We start from the raw sequence: 25,977 nt of genomic DNA on the forward strand, positions 1-25,977 counted from the left end.
GCATGTCCAGCGGGGCTGTTAGAGATCTTCTGAGGCCTGTCACCCACTGCTGCCTGGTGAAGCCTGGGGGACCCCAGGGGGACTCCCAAGGGGCTCTCAGGGGCCGTTCTGCCTTAGTGGTGGAGTGACTTAGAAGCTGGATCTGATCTCAGGGAGGGAAAGCAGAGCGCCACAGCACCAAGTGCTGACTTCTGGCTCAAGTGTTTTCCATTCCATCACCCTGTCCCTCCACAGTGCCTGGCTGACCCTCCCCTCTCCTCCTGGGCCCCCTGGTGGCCAGAGCAGGGTTGCAGGATCAGCTGACTCCAGGTGTTTTCCCAGTGGGCCTCGGAAAGGATGCGGCTTCCCCCCTCCCACATCTTAAAGCATCCTATCAATAGCTGGGCCCTCCCCCACCCCTCACTCGGGTGTTTAAACCTTTACCTCCCCCAAGCGCCACAGCAAACACAAGGCCGCAGAGGACACGTTGTTCCCCATCATCCAGAAATGGGTTTTATTCTCAGCCGAGAGACAGCGAGACTGGTAGCGGTCAGAGAACCATACAGCTGCCAGCAGAGCACCCCCACGCTTGAGGGTGTAGGGACGGGAGGGTGGCAGAGGGAGTTGGCTGTCCACAGGCTGGGCATGACACTGGGGCTCATCGGAGGTGGCACGCTTTGGAGGGGGATGTCAGGGTGACAGTGTTCCCTTGTAGTTGGGCCACAAGACTCCTCAGGGACAGCACGGTGATTGATTCCCGACACCAGAGGCGAGGCTTGGCCATAGATATGTTTGTATATATATATATATGAGTATTTATAGATATTTATAGAATGGGGCAGGAGCAAGACCACAGAGGGGCACAAAGTTTCACCATCGTCACGCCTGGATGTGTCAGCTCACCACTACAACAGACTAAGTCACAGGTGGAGGGGAGGCTCTGGGGCTGGGTAGCCACTGTCAAGTCACAGAACAGCTGTCCGGGCAGGCTTGGAAAGGGAGGTCTCCGAGGAATAGGAAGGACCTGGTTAGAGGTCGAAGGGGGGCCTGGGGCTCTCAGGACGGGATGGACTTGCCTGACCCGATCGGCTGGCAGTTGGAGAGAAAGCAAAGAGAGAACGGGAGAGAGAAAAGCGGGAGAGAGCTGGTAAGGCAAAGGCAGCCAAGCCCGGAGGTGGCAGGGGGAGGCGAGGGCATGGGCAAGGGTTCTGGAAGAGAAGAGAGAGACGAGAAAGGGAAGGTGGAAGGGAAGAAACTGGAGATGGGCAGGGGCCAGAGCTTCACGGGGGCCTGGGGTAAAGCTGGGGGCAGCCCCCACCCCACCACTCACGCTGCCTCTCTCACACACAACCAGGCAGTCCACCCACAGCTCCAGACACGTGCTCGGCCCCCTCTGACGTCCCTCTTCTCTGGCCTCTCCCACCCTGTCTTTCAACTCACTGGCCCGGGGCCATCCCTAGCCTCAGGGGGTGTGGGGCCATGAGCCCCACGCAACAGCCCCCAGGCCTGATGGAGAAAGACAGGGAAAAAAAAAGAAAACTGTTCGAACCAGGAGGCTAAAGCTAACAGCATGGCTGGAGGGAGCACTAGAGGCCCCTCTGGGTGGGCGGAAAGCCTGTGAATCCCCCGAAGGGACCCTGGGGAGGCAGGGAGGGCAGGAGGCCGGATGCCAGTGGCCACAGGCTTATAAGTCTAAGAGGGGAGCCTCAGCTGGTCGGGGGACCGCAGGTCGTGTAGGTGAGGCTGGGCCCTTCCTGCTGGGGAAAAGCAGAAGAGCAAGAGTCAGCGCAGGTGCAGAGCAGCAGGTGGGTTCGCTGGGCGAGTTTGGGAGGGGCCCAGCCGGGGTGGAACTCGGAGAAGCCGACTCGCCCAAGTCTGCAGACACTGTCACCCCCTTGGCCGAAAAGGGTAGGTCACCCCTAGGAGCAACAGGTCCAGGTTGGGCAGCCTGCAGGCTGGCTAACATGCTCCACCTGGGGCTGAGGAGGACGCTGGAGTGATGAGACCACGGAGGCCAGAGAAGGGGCTGTGAGACCTGCCTGGCCTGTGAGGTGTGCTCTGGGCTGACAATGTGGATGGGACACCCGGGCCCTCCAAGAGCATTCGACCATCAGAGCCTTCACCCCCAACTGCTGCTTGGCTGCCGGCACACTCGAGGAGGTGGGACTTGGACCTCCCCTGTCCTGAAGCTCTTTGGGTCTGAAGAGCTCCTAGGCTGGGAGCTGGCTGCCTCTGTCCGGGCAGCAGGGCTCACTCAGGTTGGGGAAGGAGTGTGGCACCCTAGGGTAAGGTTCCAAGGCCTCTCTGCTGCCTGAGTCCAGCCCTACACACCACCCTCGCCAAGCTCCCTGCTCCTGACACCGTGAACCATGAGCTCTGTGCTCTTTCTGACGGCTCCAGAGGGCACCCCAGGGGGCTGCCAGTTTGGGTGCGGAGCCTGACCCAGGACCTCCCCAGGCTCTTGCCAAGGAGCTCGTGGGCGGCGGCACTGAGTCCCGAGGCTCGCTGAGAAGGAAGGTGAGAGAGCCAGCTGGCAGCAAGGACAGGAAGAGGAAAGAGTAAGTCTGGAGCTGCAGAAGGGAGAGGGAAGGGGGTCCTGCCTCTGAGGTCCCAGGTGCGCCCTGCAGTGCGGAGCTGGTGCGGCAGGGGGCAGACACACCGTTCATGCAGCAGGCGGAGAGGCCTGTACCTACCGTGGCTGACGCTCCTCAGGGGTCACTGATAGTGATTCTGAAAGACAGCACGAAATCAACATGGCAGTTCACACGCACGGACAGGGCGGGGCCTGGGGCTGGGGGACACGCACACGCATACGCCCGGGCGTGCACACACATGCAGTGAGGCCCCACGGCCCCGCATGCACACGCTGACACACATGCCCACAAACAGCACACATACGCCGCCCCCCCCACCCCTACCCCACCAAGGCCCAGCAACCTTGCTGGCCGGCGGCACGTGCAGCGTGGATCTGGGGCATGCAGCCACTGGGCACACTTAAGCACACGCGGGGCTGCGGTCACAACACAGAAGCTTGCTTGCCTGCCCGCACACAGGAGGCAATTTGCACCAGCTCCCTGCACACTGGTGCCTGGCGTGCTCAGAGGGCCACCTGCATTGCTCCAGAAGGGACAGGCCTCGCTTTCTTAGGGTCCAGCTCTCACATCTCCACCCGAGAGCCTTATGTGGCTCCCTACTGCTCACGGCATTGAGTCCCAACAAGCCAACCTCTTCTGCGGACTTTGAAGTTTCTCCAACCTGCTCCACCCCACCCAGAGCAATCTTTTTCGATTCTTCCTCATTCTATCTGCACTCTGCTCTGGCCAGCAGCTCTTAATGCATTCCACACTAAACCTTTGCCCACCTGCTGCTCCTTACTCCAAAGCCCTTCTGACTCCTCACCACCTGAACCTTATCTCCATCAGCCCTGGGATCTCACTGAAGTCAAGCTGCCTTGAAGCTCCCCAGACTGCTCTCCTCCTGAGGCCATGACTTCCCATGTGTCAGCCAGACCAGAGTTGTAGCAGGTACCAAATATTACAGCTCTCATGTCACACCTCAGCACAGGCCTGGGCATCTCAAAATACCCTTAGAGATCTGAACTCAGGTTGGAAGTTGGCAGAGAGTTTCTATGGCCACTTTTGCAGTTAATATGGCATCTCTATAGTCACTGTCTCCCCTGACCCTGACTCCAACCCTGGGAAGGCAGAATGTTAAATATCATTTAGTAGAAGGGAAACTGAGGCCCTGGAAGGGAAAGCAACTTGCCTAAAGGCCTACTCCAGTCAAGTGTCCCTGAACACCACCATGCTGCCTGCTTTAACCCCTCCACCTTGGCCATCAGGTCATCACAGAGCAAGCCCCATCTCTGCTTCATTTTACATTCATGGACATTAGACCCATGGCCCTCCCCTCCAGCCATCTGGAAACATAAATGGATACTATTGGTCTGATGTGTTCTTCCTCAGAGAACATGGCCAGTGGAGACAGGGCAGACTGAGTTAGACATCAGAGTGACCTTCCTTGAAAGAAGGTCATGGGTCAAGAAGGCAAAGGCAAGGGGTTACACAGAATCCTTTTCCCTGGAAATTTCTGGGAATCGGCAGCCTTTACCCACTCCTGCCCCACACCCACCACCTTGGTCCAGGCTGGGTGGGTGGGGCCAGAGGCAAGGGGAAGGAAGAAAACCATCAGGCTCTCCCACAGCTCCCAGACCCCTTTCCCAGCTGCTCCATGCCCTACCACGTGCCTGGGTGCCATTCTTACACTCTCACAGCCGTGTGCACGCCCCCACACACACACATCACACACCTTGCTGGTCACACAGTCATAGCCTGTACTGTTTTCCTGTGGGACAGAGGCCGGACAACCTCGAGGACAGGTCCAAAGATTCAGGATTGGGGAAGTGGGGGCACCAGGGTAGCCCTGAGTGTAAGTGAACAAAATCTACCCATCCAGATTGGATTTGGGTTCAGATCCTCAGACTTGAGGTAGGCTCCCTAGGGGCTGGGAGACAGCAGTAGAGGATGGAATGGAGATCGAAGGAGAGCGGCTAGAAAGGAAAGAAGGGATGCAGTATGGGGGGAGAGAGAGAGTGAAAAGGAGGGAAGTGCCATGCAAGTGCTGGAAAGAAGAGGGCAGGTGGGATGAGCCCCACGGCCCCCTTCCCAGAAACGACCACCTGCGGGACTCAGCGCTCCCTGGGGGCAGGCTCCGCCAGCCCTCGGCCACACCCCCGGTGGCTCTGGCACCCACGGTCCGAGTGACTTGGACGGAGAGGCCCGGCTCTGGTGACCCAGGCCGATGCTCCAGGATCGGGCCCCACCTCCCTCCTGGCCACGCCCGCCCGACGATCTCTGCCACTGCTTTCAGCCCCTACTCACCTGGGGACCCCGGGCGGGGCGCGGTTGGGGCGCGAGGGCACCTGGGGGGGAGGACCGAAGGGGTCAGGGGAAGCCCCCGGCCTGGAGGGCACGGGGGGCGCTCCCCCCAGGGCGGACCCAGCAGGCGGAGGCCCAGGAGCAGGGCCCCGCGACCCGGGCCGGGCTGGGGGCACGGCAGGGGCTCGGCGCTGCGGCGTGGGGCTGGACGTGGGTGACCTGCGGGCGACAGAAACAGAAAGACAAGCAGGGGAGAGATGAGCTGCTCCGCCCCACACCGAGGCCCCGCCCCCAGCCTGGTGCCGGCCACGCCCATGCGCTCAAGCCCCGCCCCTCTCAGCCCTGGGTTCTCTCGGGTGTTTAAGCCCGCCCACTCCCCCGAGGCTCCAACTTCCCTGCTCCACCCCGCCAGGCAGCCAGCGCTCCACGGCAAGCCCCGCCCCGCGACAAGCCCCTCCCTCTCTAAGCTCCGCCCCTCGCTCCAGGTGGGAGCCACCCCGGTGACGCGGGCGCGCCACCGCCCGGTCCCGGCCCTCCTCCCGCGGGCCCCGGGCTGGGGGGCTTCGGGGCCGTGGGATCCGGCCCTGGTACCTGCGTCCGGTCGGTACGCTCTGCACCTGCAGCCAGGAGTCGTCCACAGGCGGGGGCATGGGCGTGCTGACAGTGGTCGTGTTGATGTCGCCGATGATGCTGAGCGCCTCTTTCAGTGCGTGGTACATGCGCAGCATCTCGTCGCGCCGCTGCGCCTGCTCGGCCGACTCCTCCATCAGTGTGTTCTGGTCCCCGCACGAATACAGGTTGGCCAGCAGCTCCGAGAAGATGAATTCCTTGGTCTGAGAGTGGGCAAAGAGAGAAGAGGGTTGGACCCCGATGCCTGTACCAACCAATTTGCCCTCCCCGCCCCGGCCCTTCTAGGAATCGTAGCTCGGGTATGAGGCTCGGGCACTGCCTAAACTTAGAGATCTCCCTTGCTTCCCTGCCTTCCCACTTGCCCTTTTTCTCAGATGGTCCAGAGAAGAAAAGTGAACTGTTCAAGGTCATAGATCTAGGAGGTCACGCATCAGGACTGATTACTCAGCTTTATTCAGCCCCAGTTTCCACATCTGTAAAATCAGGTGAATGAGTACTAAGTTGCTTCAGTCGTGTCTGACTCTTGGCAACCCCATGGACTGTAGCCCACAAGGTTCCTCTGTCCATGGGATTCGCCTGGCAAGAATACTGGAGTGGATTGCCATGCCCTCCTCCAGGGGGATCAAACCTGCGTCTCTTATGTCTCCTGCATTGGCAGGCAGGTTCTTTACCACTAGCGCCACCTGGAAAGCCCAAAATGGGTAGTTACACCCTTTCCAAAGACTTGTATGTTCCACTGGACCAAAATAAGGAAGATGACAGTTTAAAATGTTCTGAGCCCTTGAATACCAGGTGTGAATGTGTGCCAGGACTGGGTGAAATACAAGTCTCTGTGTGTAGGAGGTGGGTTAATGTTCTTAAAAATCCCTCAATGCTACCCGTCCAGGCTCTGGAATATTTGTGGAGAGAATATTTGTGGAGAGAATATTTGTGGAGCGAATATTTGTGGAGAGAATATTTGTGGAGGTTTTTTATGCCATTGGCTTGTGTCTCATTTATTTGTTATTTAAATATACGTTGAGCACCTATTACATGCTAGGCACTGTGTTGTTATGCACCTTATACTCGTTTAATTCTCAATTCTATTATTATCCATATTTTACAAATAAGGAAACAGAGGCTCAGAGAGGGTAGTTGTTTGCTCAGAATCACACAGGGAATTTTTGGCAAACCCAGTTCTAATTCCCCTAGGGCCATGTTTTTTCATTAAGCTATGAATGGAAGTGGTTCTCGGGGGTATGTATCTCAAAACATGGTCTGGGAGTTCTCAAAAGATGCAGATTCTGAGCCCTTTCTGGAAAAATTTAAGCATGTCTGGAACAATTTGGTTGTGTGAATCTACAGAGTAATTTGTGAAGCTCACATGACATTTCTATCGGACAGCTCTGGCGTAGACCCCTGCCTCCCTCCCCAGATTCAGTCCCACGTGGCTTGCCTGTGCCTACCTGAGACCAAGCCGGCCACCCACTTCCCTGTTTCTACTGCCCCCCCACATGGTAGTGAACCCACGTTGTTGATCATGAGATGCATGATTGTCTTGGGCATGAGGTCCCGGACAGTCTTGTTGACTATGGCCATGTATGAATCCACCAAGTTCCGGATGGTCTCCACCTGCCGCTCCAGCTGTGGGTCCATGGAGTGCATGAAGCTGTCCGAGCCGTTCTCCTCTGTTTCACTGGCCTGCCATTGAGAACAGAGGGCATCAGGGTGGCTGGGCCCTCAAAGCCAGGTTCAAGGGATCCCCAGGGTCCCAGCCCCTTCGAGGATGGCTAGAATGCTGGAACACAGAGAGATGCAGCTGGCCTGTATACAAAGACACCAGCTCCCCCATAGCTCTGGGTCTCTGGGCCCGAGTGCCCACCCTAGTGCCTCTCAGGACCCCAGACCCTCATTCAGCCTCGTCCTGGCTCTGACTCTAGTATTTAGAATTTGCCTTACTTTTCCAGTCCATAAATTAGGAAAAGGACATCTCCAAGGTCCCTTCCGGATTCTAAAGACCTGGCCAGATCTGGCCCTAGCCTAGAGATGCCTGGCAGAGGGTGAGGGAGGGGCACACTCACTTTCTCTTTGTCCTGAGAGGCCCATACCAAAGACACAGAGGTCACCACATCAGCATTGCCACCGCCGCCGCCACCACCAGTGAGCATAGCCGAAGCAGACACACATAGAGAGGAAAGAGGAGGGACTGAGTAAACAATCCGGGCACTGCACCCCAACTTGAAGGCAACTCTAGACTTTGTCACAGTGAAAGAGGGGAGAAAAGCAAGGGCAGTCACAAGAAACCACCATCATATGAAAGGGATACAGGAAATTTCATCTGCAGCAGAGAAAGGGTCATGTAAAATGACATTGGAGAAGGATGGGAGGAAGGCTTAACTCTTATCCCACCCCGGGGCAAGTAGGGGGAGGATCCGTGCTATTTCTGAGCCCAATATCTCGAAAATATGGCATGACTTGGCATCACTGAGGGTGGCTCCCCCGCAGGACCCCTTATTTTAAGCAGCTTGCCCCTCCTTTACCTCCCCTGCCACTCACCCCAACACGCTCAGGGTACACGCCAGCCCTCAGAAAGGAGGCCTTCCAGCTATCCACCTCCTCCTGTGTCTCGCAGGCCAGCTCCAGCTGCCGATAATCCTTGTAGACATTCCTGCAAGGTGGGGCCGGTGGTGAGGGGAGACAGGGCAAAGCTCCTTCACCTTGGTAGTTAAGGGCACACGTGGACAGGGGTCATCATGTCAGGGCCAGCCCTGGCTTTCTTATTTCCCAGCTGCGGCAAGTCCCTTCCTCTCTCCCAGCCTCAGTTTTCTCATCTGGAAGATGGGTTAATAATAACAATTCCTGGGACTTCCTTGGTGGTCCAGTGGTTAAGACTCCATGCTCCCAACAGAAGGGGCCCAAGTTCAATCTCTGGTCAGGAAACTAGATCCCACATGCCACAACTAGAGAACTTGCATGCTGCAATGAAGATCGAAGATCCTGTGTGCTGCAACTAAGACCCAGCACGGCCAAATAAATTAATAAAAATTTTAAAATAGGAACAATTTCTGCCTTTTAGGGTCATCGTGAGAATTCAGTGAAATGAGCAGTAAAATACTCTATTAGAGGGACTGAGCCCTCATCAAAGGGGCACCCATGACAGTGCAATCCCTGGTTTAGATCTCAAGCCCCATTGCCCCCTCCCTGGCTTTCCCCTCTTGGCTGCTGTATTGAACCCGCATCTCTGAGTGGGAGAAAGGCCACTAGAGTCAGCCCTGGGTCGGGAGGGGAGAGGCCCGGTACTGCCAGTATCTTACCCAGGGCAGTTACTAACCAAGTGCTTCAGAAGGGGAGGAAGGAGGGAAGGAGAGACAGAGGGGTAGAGGGAGGGAGGTCAGGTGGGAAGGAGAAAGGAAATGGGGGCAGAGGGCACAGGCCAGGAAGGAGATCTTGACATGAGTCTAGCACAGAGTAGAAACTCAACAGATATTTGTCAAATGAATGACTTGCTGGGGGGCTTGGGGAAGGTGCCTCTCCCTTCTGGATCTGTGGGCCCTGTGGGGGCAGGCGGGCACCTCTGCTCCGTGTTGAAGAGGGCAAAGATGTGCTTGCTGGACATGAAGCCTTTCTCCACGTCCCGCAACTTCAGATTATCCACAGACAGCATGTACTTCTTCTCTTTCTCCTGAGGGAGAGCAAGGAGTGATGGTAAGGTTGGCACTGTTCTCTGCCCACCTCTCACTCCGTAAGGATGCTCTGTGCTGGGGTGAGGGGTTGGGGTGGGCACCTGGGACTAGGGACCACCAGCCCCCTAGAACTGCACAGGCGTTATCTGGTGAGAGCCTGGCCCCAGAGCCCTGGGCCTGCTGGACACCTTGGCTTAAGCCCTTCCCACCACCTCCACATCTGTGCCAGAGCTCAAGAGCCCAGGGTGGCGAGGCTGAGCTTGGCTCCCACATTCTGCCCCAAGCAAGCCCTGGATACAAGCCAGGCCAGCCCCAGCCAGGGACCCCCACACTCAGCCTCTCTCGCCCCTGGCCTGGCTGATGGGGCCTGCGTTGGATAAACCTCTGACTTCATTTCCTGACTGGAGAGACAGGGAAAGGGGGGCCACCAGGGCCTGGCGTCTTCAAAGGGCTGGCTCAGCCCCCTCCCCACAGCCGCCCATGTGTTAGCAATCAGACAGACACACAGCACAAGCCTGGAGGTGGTGAGTGTGTGCAATGTGTGGGGTTGTGTTTGTGCACATCCATGCCCACTAGAGCACATGCCCTCTCACCGTTGTCCCTGTGCCCAGTGTGTCCTTGTGTGTGCATGAGGGTGCCTAAGGAGGTGCCAGTCCGACCGTGTGGGTAAGCATGTTTGTATGCATGCACAGTTTTTTAGGTGTGCACGGCAATTACAAATATCTGTGTGTTTGCACGAATGTGCCTCTGGGACACGTACATATAGTTTACATAACGGGCTGAACCTGGTTTATCTGTATCGTCTGGGAGGAGCTATGCTTATCTGTGGGTGGCATGTGAGTGCCAGGCCTATGTGCACACTGTGTGTATGCCTGTGGGGGCTGACATGTGTCTGTAGGCTGCTCTGTCCTACAGACAGAGGGGAGGAGCTCCGGGGTCTTCAGAGGAGGTACCCGGGGATGGGGCTCTGGGAGGAAGGAGGGGAAGGGTGTCTGCTGCCTGTACCCCATCAGGCCACCTGAGACTCCACCGGCCCACGCCCCGGGGTGGGGCGGGGTGTCAGGTGTGGGTTTGGAGGACTCCGGGCCTCGCCCAGGATCCTGGGCGGCGGGGTTTGGGGGGGGCTGGATTTAGGAGGACCCTGCTCCCCATTATCCTGGTATCATCCTACCCACCTCCCTCTGCCCGCCTCCACCCACCACCCACCCGCCTGGCCCGTCCAGCCATATAAAGCCCTCTTTATGCCAGGCGGGTGGCCGGGAGCCCCAGAGGGCAGCAGTGGGAGGAGAGGAGGAAGTTGCACACACGGCCAGGCAACATCTGGAAGCATTCGAGGGAGGCCCCGCCGCCACCCGCCCTGGGGTTGGACCCAGTGAGGAGCAGCCTCCTCCTTCCCGCAGGCCGGCCCCCTCCCCAGGCCCCTCCTTCCCAGCCACAGCTCCCGCTCGCCCCTGCCACGTCAAAGGAGGCAGAAGGGGAGTCGGAGCAGAGAGGGGACCCCGGGCCAGTTGGGCTGGGCTGGGGGGCCTTGCATCTCCGGGACACGGGGCCGAACTCACACCCGACGGACAGACACTGCTGCCTGGATGGATCGTGGGACCCCTCCACTCCGTCTACCCAGTGTTTAGACTATCTGTTCAGGACTCCCAAATTGTACAGTAGTCTGCACATTGGTTAGGCTGGGCTGGGTTAGACCCTCGGCGCCGCCGCTGGAGACCTGGACCGACCCCCACCCGCCATCCCACAACCGGAGCCTGGAGCCGGGGCAGGGGGCTTGGGGGGCACAGGGTGGAGGCTGGGAGGAGGCACCGAGGGAGACGGGGTGGGGGGGCGCCACGCTGCTGTGGGATGAGGTGGGGGTGCTGATGGGTGGCGGAGGGAGACTGAGAAGATGGGGGGTCAGTGAGGGCTGGGCTGTGGGCGACTGCCTGTCTGCCCAGAGGGCCACCCAAGTCCTGAAGATCAGATGGCTGGTGGCTGGGTGGAGAAAGGGGACAGATCAGCCTCCCCCCAGTCCGGACCACCTCGGTGACCCCAGCGGTTTTAGTGCAAAAAAAAAAAAAATCCACTCACATCCAACACACACAGGCACCCTCACCTCAGCATCAACACCCCCCAACTCAGAAACATACATTCCTGCATTCAAGTTTTAAATCGCACATCCATGTCCCACACACACACACAAGTGCACACACACACAAGCTCACAGAGACACACACTCACACCCACTCACAATGGAACACTGGTCCTCTCCCATCCTTACATCCCCAATACATACAATACATATTCTCGAACATGCCACACACACATCCTCGCTCCTGGAGGCCGCTCACCACACATACACACCGACACTTACACACTGAGCTCGGGCACACATGGTCTGCCCCCAAACACACACGCAGACCCCCATATACCAAACATGCCCTGATGCTTATAACCCAAACACTCTCCTGTCAAACGCCCACACGCCACGTCCACCAGGCCCCCACCTCCCAGCACTCTCTGCCCACCCCACTCCCACTCCCATAGACAGCGCCAGCATCACACATGACTCAACTCAGATGTACACACAAAGCTCCCAAAAGACACCCCCCACGTACACATGTACGAGGACAGGGGGGGCCCTCTCAGAGACACTTCTTCCTCCTCTACAGGGTAGCCAGTCGCTGGCCCTCAGCCTCAGGTCACAGTGTCCCCCAGCCCTGTGTAAGGAACCGCAGCACAGGGGCACCAGGAGTTGTGGGGGCCAGCAGTCGGCACCCCCCATCCACAGCACGTCTAGGGAGCCTCCCTGGGCGGCAGAGCAGGAAGCGACCCCCACCCCCCGCGTGCCCCGCCACCTCATACTCCATCCCTTCAAGGGGCCCTGGGCTCTGGGAGAGGCCAGGGTTGGGGTAATGAGGTCCAGATGGCTTGGCGCCCCCGCCAGTGACGACAGAGGGGGCCCGCCCAAAGTGGGGAGGGGGGCCCTGCCTGGGGCAACTCAGAGGAGGGCAGGGACCACCGAGAGGGGCTTGGAGACCAAACTTGCAGGCCACCACCCCAAGCTCCACTGTCCGCTGTCCTTCAACGGCCCCCTCAGGAAGAAGACGGTCCCCTCCCCCACTCCTTGGCCAGCTGGAGTTCATTACCACAGCCCCCCCCCCCACTCCATCCCAGCCTTCCTTGCTCTCTCTGGTCACCTCTGGAATCCAGATGTGGAAGCCAAACAGACTGGTTCTTAAAGGAGACAAACAGCTGGGGAGGGAAGTGGCAGGGGGGTGGTCTGTGTCTGGCAGGCAGGGAGAGGTCCGGTGTGGCGCCTCTGTGGGCCCCATTGGTCTTGGCCCCTCTGGCTGGAGGCACCCTGGGCATCTCGCTCGGACTGCGGGGCCTGGGGGACTGGGGTGCAGGGGTTAACACTGTGTCTGGCAGCTGGACTGTGTGTGTCATGGGCCTGTGGGGGCCACAGAGGAGCAGGCACGCCCTGGAGCAAGAAAACAGGAAGGCTGCGGGCCTGGTGGGGTCAGAGAGGGACGCTCAGCACCCACACTCTCCAGGGCGCTCAGCCCCCAAGCTCCCCCGTCTGGCCAAGCCATCTTCTCCATCCCTCCTGGATAAGCCCCCAGAATTGCCTGCTTAGGGTCCTTACCTCCCACCTCCACTCAAAGCTCTTTGATGGGATTTTTAAGTACCCCTGTTGGGAGACTTCCCTGGTGGTCCAGTGGTTAAGAATCCACCTTCCAAAGCAGGGTACGTGGGTTTGATCCCTGGTCGGGGAACTAAGATTCCACATGCTCTGGGGCAACTAAGTCCTTGCACGGCCACTAAGTACTGGACCCAGCCAAAAATAAGTCAACCAATCAGTGAAATAGATATTAAATACCCCTATTTGGTGGTCCAGTCCACTCCAAGCCTGTGGCAGGATCTAAACCTGACTCTGGCCACCAGACAAACCCCTTGATGACAAGTGTCCCTTTACTTACCTCGTCATCCTTGTACCAGGACAGATTCTCGGCAGTAAGCACAAACCAATACTCCTTGGAGCCTCCCTTCATGATGCCAATATTGTTGATGGTCAGCCAGCCCTTCCGGATGACCTGGAAGGTGGTGGTGGTGGGGACAGGAAGTCAGTGGACAGAGGCCAAGATTCCCCATGGAAGATGGGGTAGGCAAAGAGAGACACTTAAAAGGCCACCCCTCCCTCAACTCTTGGAGGCCTGGCTGGTCAGGGAGGGTGGAGGCCAGACCTGACCTGGTTTGAACCACAAGTGAACAGAGTGGAAGACAGAGGTCAGTTCAGGATAAAGAGCCTCTGACAGTCGGAGCCATCTGAGTAGGCAACTAGTAGCCTTGATAGGGGGTGAGCTCTCCAGTGCTAAAAAGTGTGCAAGCTGAGTTTAGGCGGCTGACTGGGCAACATGACTCAGAGTATATCTTCTCAGTTTAAGAGTCAGCTTTTTCAAAGACTTGTCTCAGGGACTTTGCACATGCTGATGTTGACTCTGCCTAGAAAGCACTTCCTCCTGTTTGCCTGGCAAATCCGACTCCATCCTCTGGGTATAGGCTCAGAAGTCACATTCTCAGACAGGCTCTCCCTGGCTCCCAGGATAATCAGAACCCATATTATAATCTTTCATCACTCCCTGAAGTTTTCTTCTATGATGATGACTAGGATTTTGAATCTGTGTGTGTGTGTGTGTGTGTGTGATTATTAGTTGATGTCAGTCTGCCTTGCTAAACTGTGAACTCTCTCCCCTACTGGTGTATCCTAGTACTTGGCAGTGTGCCCCGCAGACAGTAAGTAAGTGATCAGTAAATATTTGTGGCATGAATACACGAAGGCTGCCATAGTGGGGTTCTAAGAGTTTTTGTCTCCAGGTCCCAGATAGGGGTGGGGTGGTAGAGTAGGAGGCAGGGGTTGGGGGGTTGCTGAGCACAAATTGCCTAGACTCCTCTTCCCCGGGAAAACCCAGAGTAATGGGCAAAGGTCTCTTTTCACAGCAGGAAACAGCTGGCCCTGGGACGGTCCTGAGCCATCGACACAGATCTGGGCCTGTGGATTCTTCTCTAAGGGCAGGGCCATCGACTAGACCCTGGTGGCAGGCCAGACTGAGGGGATGAGGGAGCTGCTTCCATTCCCTCCCCCAAACCCTGGCCTCCCTGGCTTCTCCCCTGAGCATCCAGAGAAGACAGAGGAGACTGAGGCTAGCAGGAAAGCTCTCTAGGGTCAAGCCTGCTTCTGAGGCTCTCAAAGCCTGCCCTGCCCCCAGCCCTCCTGTACCCTCTCTGGCTTCCCTGAGAACCCTGTGGAGAACCCAAGTCACCCAGTGGATCACAGCCAATAGCTGCCTTTGCGGTTAACAGGGACAAAGAGCCAGGCGCCCCCATGAGTCCTCTCCCACCCTGTCCCCGTCTGGAGAGGACCCTCTCCGTGTCTTGTCACTGTCTTTGGAACTGAGTCCGAATGCCACACCCTGGCCCTCCATCTCCAGCATCTGACCAGCAGACCTCTGTGCCCTGCTCCTGCCTTGACTCCCAGCCTTTGTGCTCCCTCGGCTCTCCTCCCTGCTCATCCAAAACCCCTTTCCAGAGCCCAAGCACCAGGAACTTCCCGTTCCCCCTACTCCCACCCTGCCTGGGGCCTGACTGAAAGCCCAGCTTACAAGGGGCAGGACTTGAGTCTGACTCCCGTCTAGGGGCCAGCACAGTGTAGGCCCCAGTGAGTGTCTGCTGAATCGAATTGCCCTGGGATATTGCATTCATGAACTCCTTCCTTCTAATGAGCACCTATTGGGTGCCAGGCACTGCACTGGGGGCTAAGGATTTGCTGGTAAACAAGACAGACCCAGCCCTTCCCCTTAGAGGGCTCAAGAGGGAAATGATATGATGTCAGTAAACACCCAAGCACCTAGATTATCACAAGACACTATGGCCTCTGGAAAAGCTCAGACTCTAGGGCTGGGGATACAACTGGGGCTGAGAAGTGATGTTTCAGCAGAGATCTGAAGGACAGAGCAGGTGAGGAGGGCCCAGTCTCTTGACATTCCATTCATCTCTTTCCTCAACTCTGGTAGGGATGCCAGCTTAAAAACATTCTCTCTCATCCATCCATCCATCCCACAGATATTAAAGAGCTCCTATTCAATGCCAGGTCTCTGTCAAACATTCTGGCCTACTCCAGCCCATGTGGTCTCCCTCTGGATGAAGGAGATGCTTAGCTCATGCACATCAAAGGACAGATTGATAGGACTCTGTGTAGCTAAGCCTTGCCTCTGGCCTGAGTGCCTGTGTGGACACCCATGTGTTGCTGTGTGCAAGCAGCTCAAACCAAAAGGTATCCTTTTGACCCCTGAGCATCCCCACTACAAATGGGTCCCCTCCTCCCCCTCACTATACAAACCAAGAGCCCCAGTCCTGGTACTCACCAGAATCTCATCCTGCAAAGAGGTAACCATAGCAACCACGAGAAGCACCGGGAGAGAGGAGAGAGGGTTACTGAGGCAGAATGGGAGGCTTGTGGCTGGCATCTGACAGGCTCCCTGGCCCCTGTGGGACCCTTCCCCTCTGGGAAGGGGGCTCTGAGCTTGGGGTCTATCCGGCACCCTCCATCCCTCTGGCTGGAGCACTGGTGTTCACTCACCTGGTTCCCTGAAGCCTTCTTCTTGTTCATCTGGTTGCTTCTCTGCTGAGCACTAATGAGGAGAGAAGGAAGAGTCCCAGAACCTCTCTCCAGAGGCCCAGCTTCATAGCTACTGTTCGGTGGGCACCAGACCCAGAGGCTTGCCCTAGCAGGCCTGGGCCCTACACACACACACACACACACACACACACACAGAGTCACACAAAGTGTCACTTTCTCTGACCAAGGAGCACTCACTTGGCAAAGCCTATGAAGTCCTCATGGTTGGTATTCATGTAAGCCAGCTCAATATCGATGAGGAGCATGACCTTCAAGGATACACAGGTCAGCAGGCAAATGGAAAAGATACCATAGAGTTTTAAAATGCACGAAAAGCTGGGAGAACCATACTTGCAGCATATATAGAATCCATAAAAAATAAATCTATAAACCATAATAAACAAAGATATCCATAATAGTGTCCATAATAAATAAAGAGTTCCTAGAAATCAATAAATGGAAGGCAAGAAACACAAACAAAAATAGTCAAAGAACCTGAATGGGTAATCCATAGAAGAAATGCAGGTAACCAATAAGCTTATGCAAAAAATGCTCCCTCTTGTTCACAAAGAAATGTAAGTTAAAATGAGACCCTTTTTGACCTCTCAAATTAATAATAAATATTGGGACCAATGTGGGCACTATTGTAGGAAGACATACCATAGATGGAAGTATAAATGTGTATCACCTCCTTAGAGGGCAGTTTGGCAATATATGACAACATTAAAATGCATATACTTGGGACTTCCCCAGTGGTCTAGCGGTTAAGAATCCACCTTTCAATGCAGGGGATGCGGATTTGATCCCTGGTCAGGGAACTAAGATCCCACATGCTGTGGGGCAGCTAAGCCTGTGTGTCTTAACTACTGTGCCCACGTGCCATAGAGCTCATGCTCCACAAGGGAAGCCCGTGCATGCTGCAATGAAGATCCAGCACAGCCAAAATTAAAATTGAAAAAAGTGAGTGACTGAGGACAGCATCATTGTGGAGAAGGAGAGTATAAGGATGGGGCTGGGGACTGGGAGCCAGAAGTGGGTATGGACGGAAGGATGACAGGGAGATGGACAAGGAAAAAGGACTCACCTGTGAGCTCTGTGAGAGCTGTAGGGGGCCTACTTACTTCTGTTCCTCTCAACCCAGAGGAGCACTCAGTGAACATGCCTCTTATTGAATGAATGAATGAGTATTTGATAAATGACTACATAAAGGAAGGGAGGGTGCCTATGAGGGGGTGTATGGTGAACCAGAGAAACAGGAAATAGAGAGAGAGGCCCAAAGAGGGATGACCAGAGTATAGAAAGTTGAGAAGCAGGTGGTGGGATTGTAAAATGGAACAGCTTCTGTAGAAAACTCTATGGCAGATCCTCAAAAAATTAAACATAGAATTACCATATGATCCAGCAATTCCATTTCTGGGAACAAACTCCAAAGAATTGAAAGCAAGGTCTCAAAGAGATATTTGTGCACCCATGTTCATAGCAGCATTATTCACAATAGCCCAAAGGTGGGGGGAAAAAAACAACTCAAATGGATAAGCAAAATGTGGTCTAGCCATACAATGGAATATGATTCAGCCTTAAAAAGGAGAGTTATCTTGACACATGCTACAACATGGATGAACCTTGAGAACATTATGCTAAGTGAAGCAAGCCAGACACAAAACGACAGTTGTTATTTCCTTCCATTTATATGAGGTACCGAGACTTCTCAAATTCATAGAAACAGAAAGGAGAATGGTGGTTGCCAGGGACTGGGAAGAGGGTGGGATGGGAGTCATTGTTTTTTGTTTTTGTTTGTTTTTATTTTTTTTTTGCTGCACCATGCAGCATGCAGGATCTTGGTTTCCCAACGGGGAATCAAACCTGAGCCCCCTGCACTGGGAGCACAGAGTCTTAAGCACTGGACTGCCAGGAACTGTTTAAGGTGGAGGCGGGCAGAGTTTCATTTTAGGAAGATGAAAAAGTTCTGGAGATGGATGGTGGTGATGGTTGCAATCTGAATGTCCTTAATACCACTGAACTGCACAATTTGAAGTGGGTAAAACAGTGAAATTTATCTTATGTGTATTTTTTTTTCATAATAAAAGAGAGTAACAGAGAAGCATAAAGTTAATATGGGGAGAGAAAGTGTAAGAGAGACTGAGACAGAAGAGACTAAGTGGGAAGAAGGAGGTGAGCCCAGGGGCAGGAGTTAAAGGCCAGGGGAGAGCGGGCAGTGCCAAGTGGGCTCACCTGCTCCTTGGTGCGACCCTCACGCTCCCGGATGTGGGTGGTCACAATGCGCTCCATCTCCTCCCGCAGCCGGGGGTACTGCTGGAGCTGAGAGAGGGTGGCAGGGGAGAGAGCCAGGTACACAGGAGGCATGGGCAGGGGGCACCCAAAGTCCACCAGAATCCAGGGTGGCTTGGGAGGGACACACAGAATGCCCAAGACTTGGGGGCCCCGGAAGCTGATGGCACCAAGCCACGGCCACCCCTTTCCCTCAGTAGTGGGTTCCAAATGGCAATTCAAGGGTCTTCCCGGATCTGGGCCCTCTTCACTAGCCTACCTGGGCAACTTCATGGGGGCTGGAAGTTCCCATGCGCACAAGTGCCTTGGGAATCAGCCTGCTCCTCGGCAGCCATCTTGCTGGCAGCCATCTTGGAAACAAACCTAGTCGATTGAGGCCTTTGTTTGGGGGCACAGTTAGCTCCCCAAACGATCACTCATCCTGAGGGCTACCCTTCGCCTTCTCAAAGGCTTTCAGGCACACTCAGGTGGGGAACCAGGCAGGTAACAGCCTGCAGATTACTATCCAGGGAGAATCTGGGGAGGGCAGGGCCCAAGGTGCCAGCTGGCCTCCTGAGTCACGCTGGGTACAGGCAATGCTCCTTGTCAGAGCTGGGGGAGGAGGGGCAGGGGAAAACCAACAGTCACACAAGGGACATGCAGGAAGCACAGGCATGCATGGGGGGTGGGGTGGCATGCGGAGTTGGGGGGGGCCAGCAGCATGAGCAGTACCCTGCGGGGGGCCTGGCTGGGCCCCAGGCCCTCTTGGTAGAATCCACCCGACTCTGCTTCCCTTTGCATGCCTTGGCCTGGCACTACCACCCCCAGACACATCTGCCTGGCTCCGAGCTGGCTGGCTAGCCTGCCTGTGTCTGCCCTACTCCTTTGGGGTAGGAGTTCAGCAGCACCCTTCTCCCACTCCTAGTTTTTAATCAACTGAGGCCAAAGGGGAAGTTGTTCCAAATCCTCGGCCTATGAATTCTGTCCCCAGCTCAGCCAGGCTCTGGACAAAACCCAGATGGACTTCCCCTTCAAGATTCTGTTGAATGTCACCTCTTCCAGAAAGTCTGCCATGATAACCTCCATGTCTCCTCCCCTACCCCCCACAACACATACCCTCTTCCCTCACCAAACTGGACTGTAATTGCCCTGAAGGCAGAGGCAGGGCTGGGCACACCACAGTGCTCAAAGAGGGCAATGTTGAAGGAATGAGTGAATGAATGAAGGATGAATGTCTCTGCCCTCCTTGCCAGGGTGAGCAGACAAGGGCTCCTCTGCCTGTGGCTCATGAACCAGCAACTCCTCAGAGAGGAGTACTCGCTGCGCTGCTGAGGATGGGAGTCTACTCCCGGGGACTTGCTCCTCTGCCAGGCAGGGCTTGGGATGGGCAAAACTAGACCCACACCTTTTCTCTCTTCCTATGTTTGGCTCAGGTCTCTCAGGTGGATGCCCCTATGTGGGAAGAGAGTTGGAGGTTAGTGTGCCTGGGTCACAAGTAGGAGTTCTGAGGGCAAGATGGAGGCCAAGGAGATGGGGTGGGGTCTTCAGGAGAGGCAGGAGGGTGGGGAAGAAAGCAGCGTCCTGGATGCCAGCCCAGGAGAAGCAGCCTTGAGAGATGCCACATCCCCCCAACCGTCCCATGACTGTGCCAAGGGTGTGGCTCATGTGGCCAAGCTCAGGGGACCTGGGAGAGAGGCAGCCTGAGAGCAGGGGCTTGAAAACAAACGCTAGCTGGAGGGGTTCAGCGGACCCTGCTGCCCCACAAAGCTCAAGGATATGCTGCCATTCTTTTTTGAGACTGAGTCACGGCCACCAGAAAAGCCTCCTCTGAGATGGTCCCAAGTGCTCCCTCCCAGGGTAGGGTTGGGGTAGGGGCAGGGAGGAAGGAGGAGGGAGCAATTTGCCAAAGAGCATGACCAGTTCTCCCATTACCTCCTGGATGCTACAGTTGTCACGTTTTCCACGTGCCACAAGTGACAGGGCAGCCTCAGCCCCTTTGAGCAGTTCTGTTCCCTTTGAGCATCTTTTTCCATTCTGGCTGCCTCTGAGCATTTCCAGGACTTTCAGCCAGTTTTTAAAATGGATCTTTTCTCTCTCAGTTGGCTAAGGGGGGCAGTCAGCCTGGAGCCCACTGTTTAGGGGTCAGGAACGCAGGCCGTGGAGCCACATGGCTCTGAGTTCAAAGTCAGCCCCTGTCCTCCTGACTGTCCTTGGAAAAGTGACTGGACCCCTCTGAGCCTCAGTTTTTCCATGTGTGAAATGGGGTAATAATAGCACCTTCCCTCTTGGCATTGTTGAGAGGACTGCGCAGCACACCCTGTGCTGGACAGTAAACTCCAGATTTCATCCAGAGATGAAAACTCTAAGCCCAGCAGGGCTAGGAATAATTAGCAGAAGGGGTTTGCTAAATTTGGAAGACTTAGGGAGGAAAAAAAAAGATGAAGATGGGTGAATTTCGCTATGTAAACCAAAAGACCTACTATGCATTAAATCAATCAAAAGGCAATTTTTAAAATAAATAATTTAGAAGCTTTCCTCTCTAAAGTTTTTGTTGATCAGTTGACTGCTTACAAAAACTTATCAACTCACTATAAGAAATCTGAATATGACTAAAGTTTGTGAAGTAGAAATGGAAAAATTCCTGTTATTTGCCCTCTCAAAATAATGGTTAGTAACTACACCTGTGGAATTTTATAATTTACATAGGTTATTATATTGTATTTTATTTTTTGTATATTTATCATTTATATATATTACTTTTCCCCTAAATTCTATACATTATTTTCTGAAACCTGCTTTTCCCCCCACAGTACATTGTGGAAGGACATATGAATGGAAATAAATATCCCTTGCCTGTTTAACAACTATAGTCTTTCACTGTATAATACTATAATCAATATTCTCTTGATGGACATCTGGGTTGTTTCCAACATATTACCATTTATCCTAATTATTGCTTTTTTGGAATGCAATTCAGCAGAGTTTCACAATTTTTATATCTATTAATCAGTCTTCTAGGAATCTGTCCTAAGGAAATAACCCTAGAGAAAGAAAAATAAAATTCTTTATACACAAAGATGTTCATTGCCAGGGTATTTATAATATTGAAACACAGGAAACAATTTCAGTGTTCATCAATAGGAAAATGATTAAGTAAACCATGACATTAATAAATCTATTCAATAGAATATCATGCAATCATTAAAAATGCTCACATAGACCTTGTAATAACACCCACCAAAATGTATGTTATTGAGAGAAAAAGCAGGATACTAATATATTCACAGTGTGACTACCTAATAATGTACATAAGTCTATATATAGAAAAAATAGTTTGGAAGAATAAATTCTAAACTTTTTGGAGGGCAAATCTTGCAGAAGCTACCAAAAGTGTGAATGCTTACATCCATTGACCAGCCAGTTCTATACTTGAAATTTGCTCTAAAGAAACAACAGGATAAACACTGCAAATACATTTATAAAGCTATTCACTACAGCACTGTTTGTAAAAGGAAAAACCAGAAGTTGAGATAACCTAAGTGTCTGACAACAGAATACTGAATATGTAAATCATATCATATTTCTACAATGGAATACAATACAGTTGTTCAAGGGCATAGTCTTTATGTAGCTATTGCAAGGATTTCAGTTCATACTATTCAGTAAAAAAGAAGAGTTCATGGGTCAGTGTGGTCAGTGTGATCTCTCTTTGGTTAAAACTGGTGAATATTTGTAATTAGTTAGGGAAGGAGTGCTGCCAGCAGTTCTTATCTCTAAGGTTGTGGGGCTATAGGGACTTCTGCATTCTCTGTGCAGTTTGAATATTTTGGTAACAATCGTGTATGATCAGAATGATCAGAAATCAATACTGCTAATTTCATTTTTTTTTAAAGGAGCATGTATGTGGAAGCGTGGATGAGAGGGGAGTTTATATATGTACAGCTGAGTTGCTGTGCTGTGCACCTGAAACCATCACAACATTGTTAATTGGCTATACTCCAATATAAAATTAAAAAGTTGAAAAAATAAAATAGTTAAATCTAAATAAATAAAAGAGGAGTGTATTTACAGAAAATGTACGGAAGTCTCAATGTGGTTCTCTTGAAAGGGAGGGTTGTTGCCTCCTTTTTATTCTTAGGGGTTTTCCAAATTTTCTGTATTTGAGAATGTATCACTTTCACTAGGAAAAACCAAAATTAAAAAAAAAAAGATATATATTGTCTTCTTTTGTAGAGAGATTTGAGGCAGCTTAAAATAAATGCGCGGGACTTCCCTGGTGGTCTAATGGTTAAGATTCCATGCCTCCATGGCAGGGGGCTTGGGTTTGATCCCTGTTTGGGGAACTGAGATCCCACATGCATGGTGCAGCCAAAAATTTAAAAAAAAAACCACCTCAGTATTTTTTAACAAAAGTTAAGATCATATTGCTTAGTAGTCATGATGTTGTGGGACCATGATTTAGATGTCATGATATATACTCTACAATAGAGAATCCAGCTCAGATTTGATTCCACCTGGATCAGGCACTGAGTGGACACTAATTTGCTTAATCCATTCCCATCTGGCACAAAAGTGAGCAAAAGTGACACAAGATTGTGAAAGGGGCATACAGGACTAATTGTGTACGAGCCACAAAAACCGTGATAGCTTACTTGAGACATGAAGTTAAGGCAGAAATTCCCCCACCTCCCAGCGTAGGAGATTTCTCAAACACAAGTGAGGCTGGACTCATGCAGGCCTCTGGGAAGGAATGCTTTAGATGATCTGGTGAAAAATCCCCCAAATGCCCCGAAGTAGACAAATAGGAAAAAGGCATCTGAAAGGTCACAGACTACTCAAAAGAGGCTGACCCTGGCAAACGTGTATGGATTGCAATCAAGGGAGTAATCCAATACGCTTTTAGGCAAATTAGTTTTGAGGGACTGGGATGGCTCCCCTGGCCCAGGATGCCCTGATCCAAGACCTCTTCCCCTGGTCTCTGTAAATCTGAATCCCACTCTGCTGTTCTTTTCTGAGACTTGGTTTTGTCATCTGGAAAATGGGGATAAGACTATCCACTGCTTAGGGCTGTTCAAAGGATTAAGTCAGATAACAAGGGCAGGCACTTAACCTAGTGCTTAGCACACAGTAGGTGCTCAGTAAACAGCATCCAGCTCCTTATCATCATTATTGTCAAAGGAACCACTGAGGGTGCTTGGGTGAGAGTGAAGTCTTCCAGGCAGAGTGGGGACCTGAAGGAATTATGAGGACCGTAGACCCAGGGTTAGAAGCTGGCACCAGATCTCAGCCAGGAGCCACCCGGGCCGGCTTGGATCCACCCGGCTGAGAGGTCACCGGGCTTGCTCAGGAGTTGGTTGTGGCCCACCACAGGAGGCCCTGGCCGTGAGGAAGGGATGGCCAGGCCCAGCCCCTCCCAGGCGGCCATCATACCTTTTCACTACACTTTCTGATGGTGGCCGTGAGCTCACTGACTACCATATCCACACACTTGATACTGGGCTCTTTAAGCTTCTGCACCTGCTTTTTCACTGTGGCTTCAAAAGCGAGGTCAGGTGTGAAGAGGCCCGTCCTGCACCCAGGAGGAGGAGAGGGAACAGGACGGGGGGGTGCAGCCAGGGACGGGGGGTGCAGCCAGGGACGGGCGGGCGAGGAGGAGGAGGGGAGTGAAGGCCAAGCGGAGCCAGGGTGTGGGGCGGAGGATGGCAGGGCACAAGGGAAGAGAGAGAGACACCGACACAGAGAAAGAGAGAGAGGAGAGAAGACAATGTGAGCGTTGCGCCTGGCCCTCCTGTTACCACCCAGACTGGCACCTCCCGGGTGTTGCCAAGCACCGCCCCCCCAGGGCTCTGAGGGCATGGGAGGGGTCTGAGGGACCAAGCCCCTGCCCCATCCAAGGGCCCTTACTGAGTTCATATTCTTTCCCAGGGCTTGGCTCCCTGGCTACCCTGAGCCTGCCTCCTTCTCTCTTTTCCAGCGCCATCTTTGTCACAGCCTGGGGTCCTGCTGAGGAACTGACCCAGGCCCGGACTCCACTCACCTCCATTCTGTTCAGTGCTAGGTTTCCCAGAACCTCCTGTATTTGCTTCGTCCCGCCTCCAAAGCCCAGCACCATTCCCTATTTGCCAAGGTCGTGGCAGCCCGCTGCCCAGGCGGTACACTGCACAACTCCAGCGGGCGCCATTTACATAGATTACGGGGCAGAGGAAGCCTCCCGGAGTTGCTGTGTAGCTGCCTGGACTCCATTCTCTACTCCCTGTTCTACTCTGGCCCTTCCCTTTCTCAAGGGGCATCCTGTGCCTCTCCTCCAACGGAGTCTGGAGGAGCTCAGTTTGGAAAGACAGAGAGAGAAGAGGAAAGACAGAAAAGAGGAAGATGGTGATAGAGAGGGGCCAGGGTGGCTATGGGGAGGGGAGAGGAAGGGAGGCTGGGGGGTGGAGTCCAAAGCCTTGGCTCGGAGTTACAGCTCTGCCACCTCTCAGCTCACATGACCTTGGGCAAGTCACTTGATCTCCCGAGCCTCAGTTTTCCTGCTGTGAAATGGGTACCATCTTCCCTGCCCTGCTCTGCCCACCTTGAGTGGTTCTGTGAGGCAGATGGAAGAGGATTCTGTCCCTGAAAGGCTGGATGTGGATGGAAGGGACAAGGAAGGTCCTGAGTGAGGGTTCTGAGTGAGGGTGGGGATGAGATGGGGAAGATGAAGGACGGTGGGAAGTTGGGGTACCTGCTTGACCTGCATCCTCTGGATTCCTCTGGCCGTCCAGGCCCCTAGAGCGGCACCCAAGAAGGTCCTGTACCTCATCTGTCTCCAGGGCCAAGACTTCCCTGAGACCCCTCCCTGGAGACCCCAAAGATGACCCCACCTCTGGGAGCAGGAAGGGGACTGAGTCCCTTCTTCTCCCTGAGCTGGGGGAGCTCTTGGTGGGCTCTCGGAGCAAATAACCACTACCATACCTGTCTCTCCAATGTCTAATCCCTTGGTCCCCCCAGCCTGGGGGCCAGGGGCTGGTTGAGGCCCCCTCAGAGAGTCCCACTCTCCTGGACTGCGGCGGCCTGCCTCCCCCACTCCGCTGAGGTCTGTACATGCTACCAGGGGGCAATGGGGTGGGGTGGGGACGGAGCGCCTGGCAGCAGAGCAGGGCGGGGCAGAGGGGGGGCTGGCCGGGCCGCCGGTTACCTTCTTGGTGCACTGTCTAACGGTGCTGATTAGCTCCGAGATAACCATGTCCACACACTTGAGACAAGGTTCTCGGATCTTCTTCACCTGCTTTTTCACAATGGTCTCAAAGGCCATGTCTGGGGTAAAGAGCCCGGTTCTGAATGCCCGGAGCAGGAGAAGGGCACAGTGTCACAGGCCAGCTCCTGCCAAGAGCACCAGGCCACGGCCCCATCCCGACCCCCTGAGCTCTGCCCTCGGGGTCCTCCCACTACTCCTCTCTGGGCTTCAGGGTTCCCATCTGTAAAATGGGCAGAAGGGACTCTAGTAAAGGTCTTTCAATTGATGCTTTTCAGGACAAGACAAGATTTGCTTATAGTTGGTGCATATGTCCTGCTTTGTCTTCAGATTCTGTTCCTACAAAAGGTTCTGTGGCTAGAAATGGTTTGAAAACTGCTGAACTAGGTTGTCTCTGAGAGTCTTTCTGGGAAGAAAGCATTTTATTTTAAGACTAGGAGAGAGATTTTTTTTTTTCCTGTGCCTTAGCCAATGCAGTCTGTAAATTTTATGCCAAACCTTGGAATGGAACCTGCATGAAAGCAGCAACATTTTGGTCTGGTTCACTGTCTGGGCACATAGCAGGTGCTTTAAATTTTCTTGTTGAAGGACCAGTGTAGCTCTGGGTCCCTGGAGCAGAGGCTAAGATTTTAAGGACCAGTCTATTTTCCAGTCTTCCTTCCTGCTCCA

General features: G+C 53.9%; 1 protein-coding gene across 18 annotated transcripts in view; it reads right to left on the reverse strand.

The window, feature by feature from the left end:
• Positions 1–469: 469 nt before the first annotated feature.
• DNM1 (dynamin 1) overlaps positions 470–25,977 on the reverse strand; it is a 43,707-nt gene continuing 18,199 nt past the window's right edge. Inside the window, exons 10-23 of one of the 18 annotated variants that reach the window (XM_081587036.1) lie at positions 25,252–25,390; positions 18,042–18,128; positions 16,008–16,078; positions 15,771–15,822; positions 15,556–15,567; positions 13,114–13,227; positions 9,038–9,147; positions 8,022–8,133; positions 7,547–7,558; positions 6,996–7,166; positions 5,448–5,689; positions 4,860–5,075; positions 2,673–2,709; positions 470–1,736 (exon numbers count right to left, since the gene is read on the reverse strand). In XM_081587036.1, coding sequence (XP_081443162.1) covers positions 2,688–2,709; positions 4,860–5,075; positions 5,448–5,689; positions 6,996–7,166; positions 7,547–7,558; positions 8,022–8,133; positions 9,038–9,147; positions 13,114–13,227; positions 15,556–15,567; positions 15,771–15,822; positions 16,008–16,078; positions 18,042–18,128; positions 25,252–25,390 — 1,360 coding nt within the window. In that variant the 3' untranslated portion in view covers positions 470–1,736; positions 2,673–2,687. Of the gene's footprint in view, positions 1,737–2,672; positions 2,710–3,446; positions 3,449–4,859; positions 5,076–5,447; positions 5,690–6,995; positions 7,167–7,453; positions 7,456–7,546; positions 7,559–8,005; positions 8,134–9,037; positions 9,148–13,113; positions 13,228–15,555; positions 15,568–15,770; positions 15,823–16,007; positions 16,079–18,041; positions 18,129–23,507; positions 23,647–25,251; positions 25,391–25,977 lie in introns of all 18 variants that reach the window. The other 17 variants (XM_081587035.1, XM_081587029.1, XM_081587034.1 and 14 more) reach the window with 17 other exon arrangements.

The sequence above is a fragment of the Giraffa tippelskirchi genome, chromosome 4, assembly GCF_054371585.1.
Source record: "Giraffa tippelskirchi isolate mGirTip1 chromosome 4, T2T-mGirTip1v1.2.pri, whole genome shotgun sequence".
Lineage (NCBI taxonomy): Eukaryota > Metazoa > Chordata > Mammalia > Artiodactyla > Giraffidae > Giraffa > Giraffa tippelskirchi.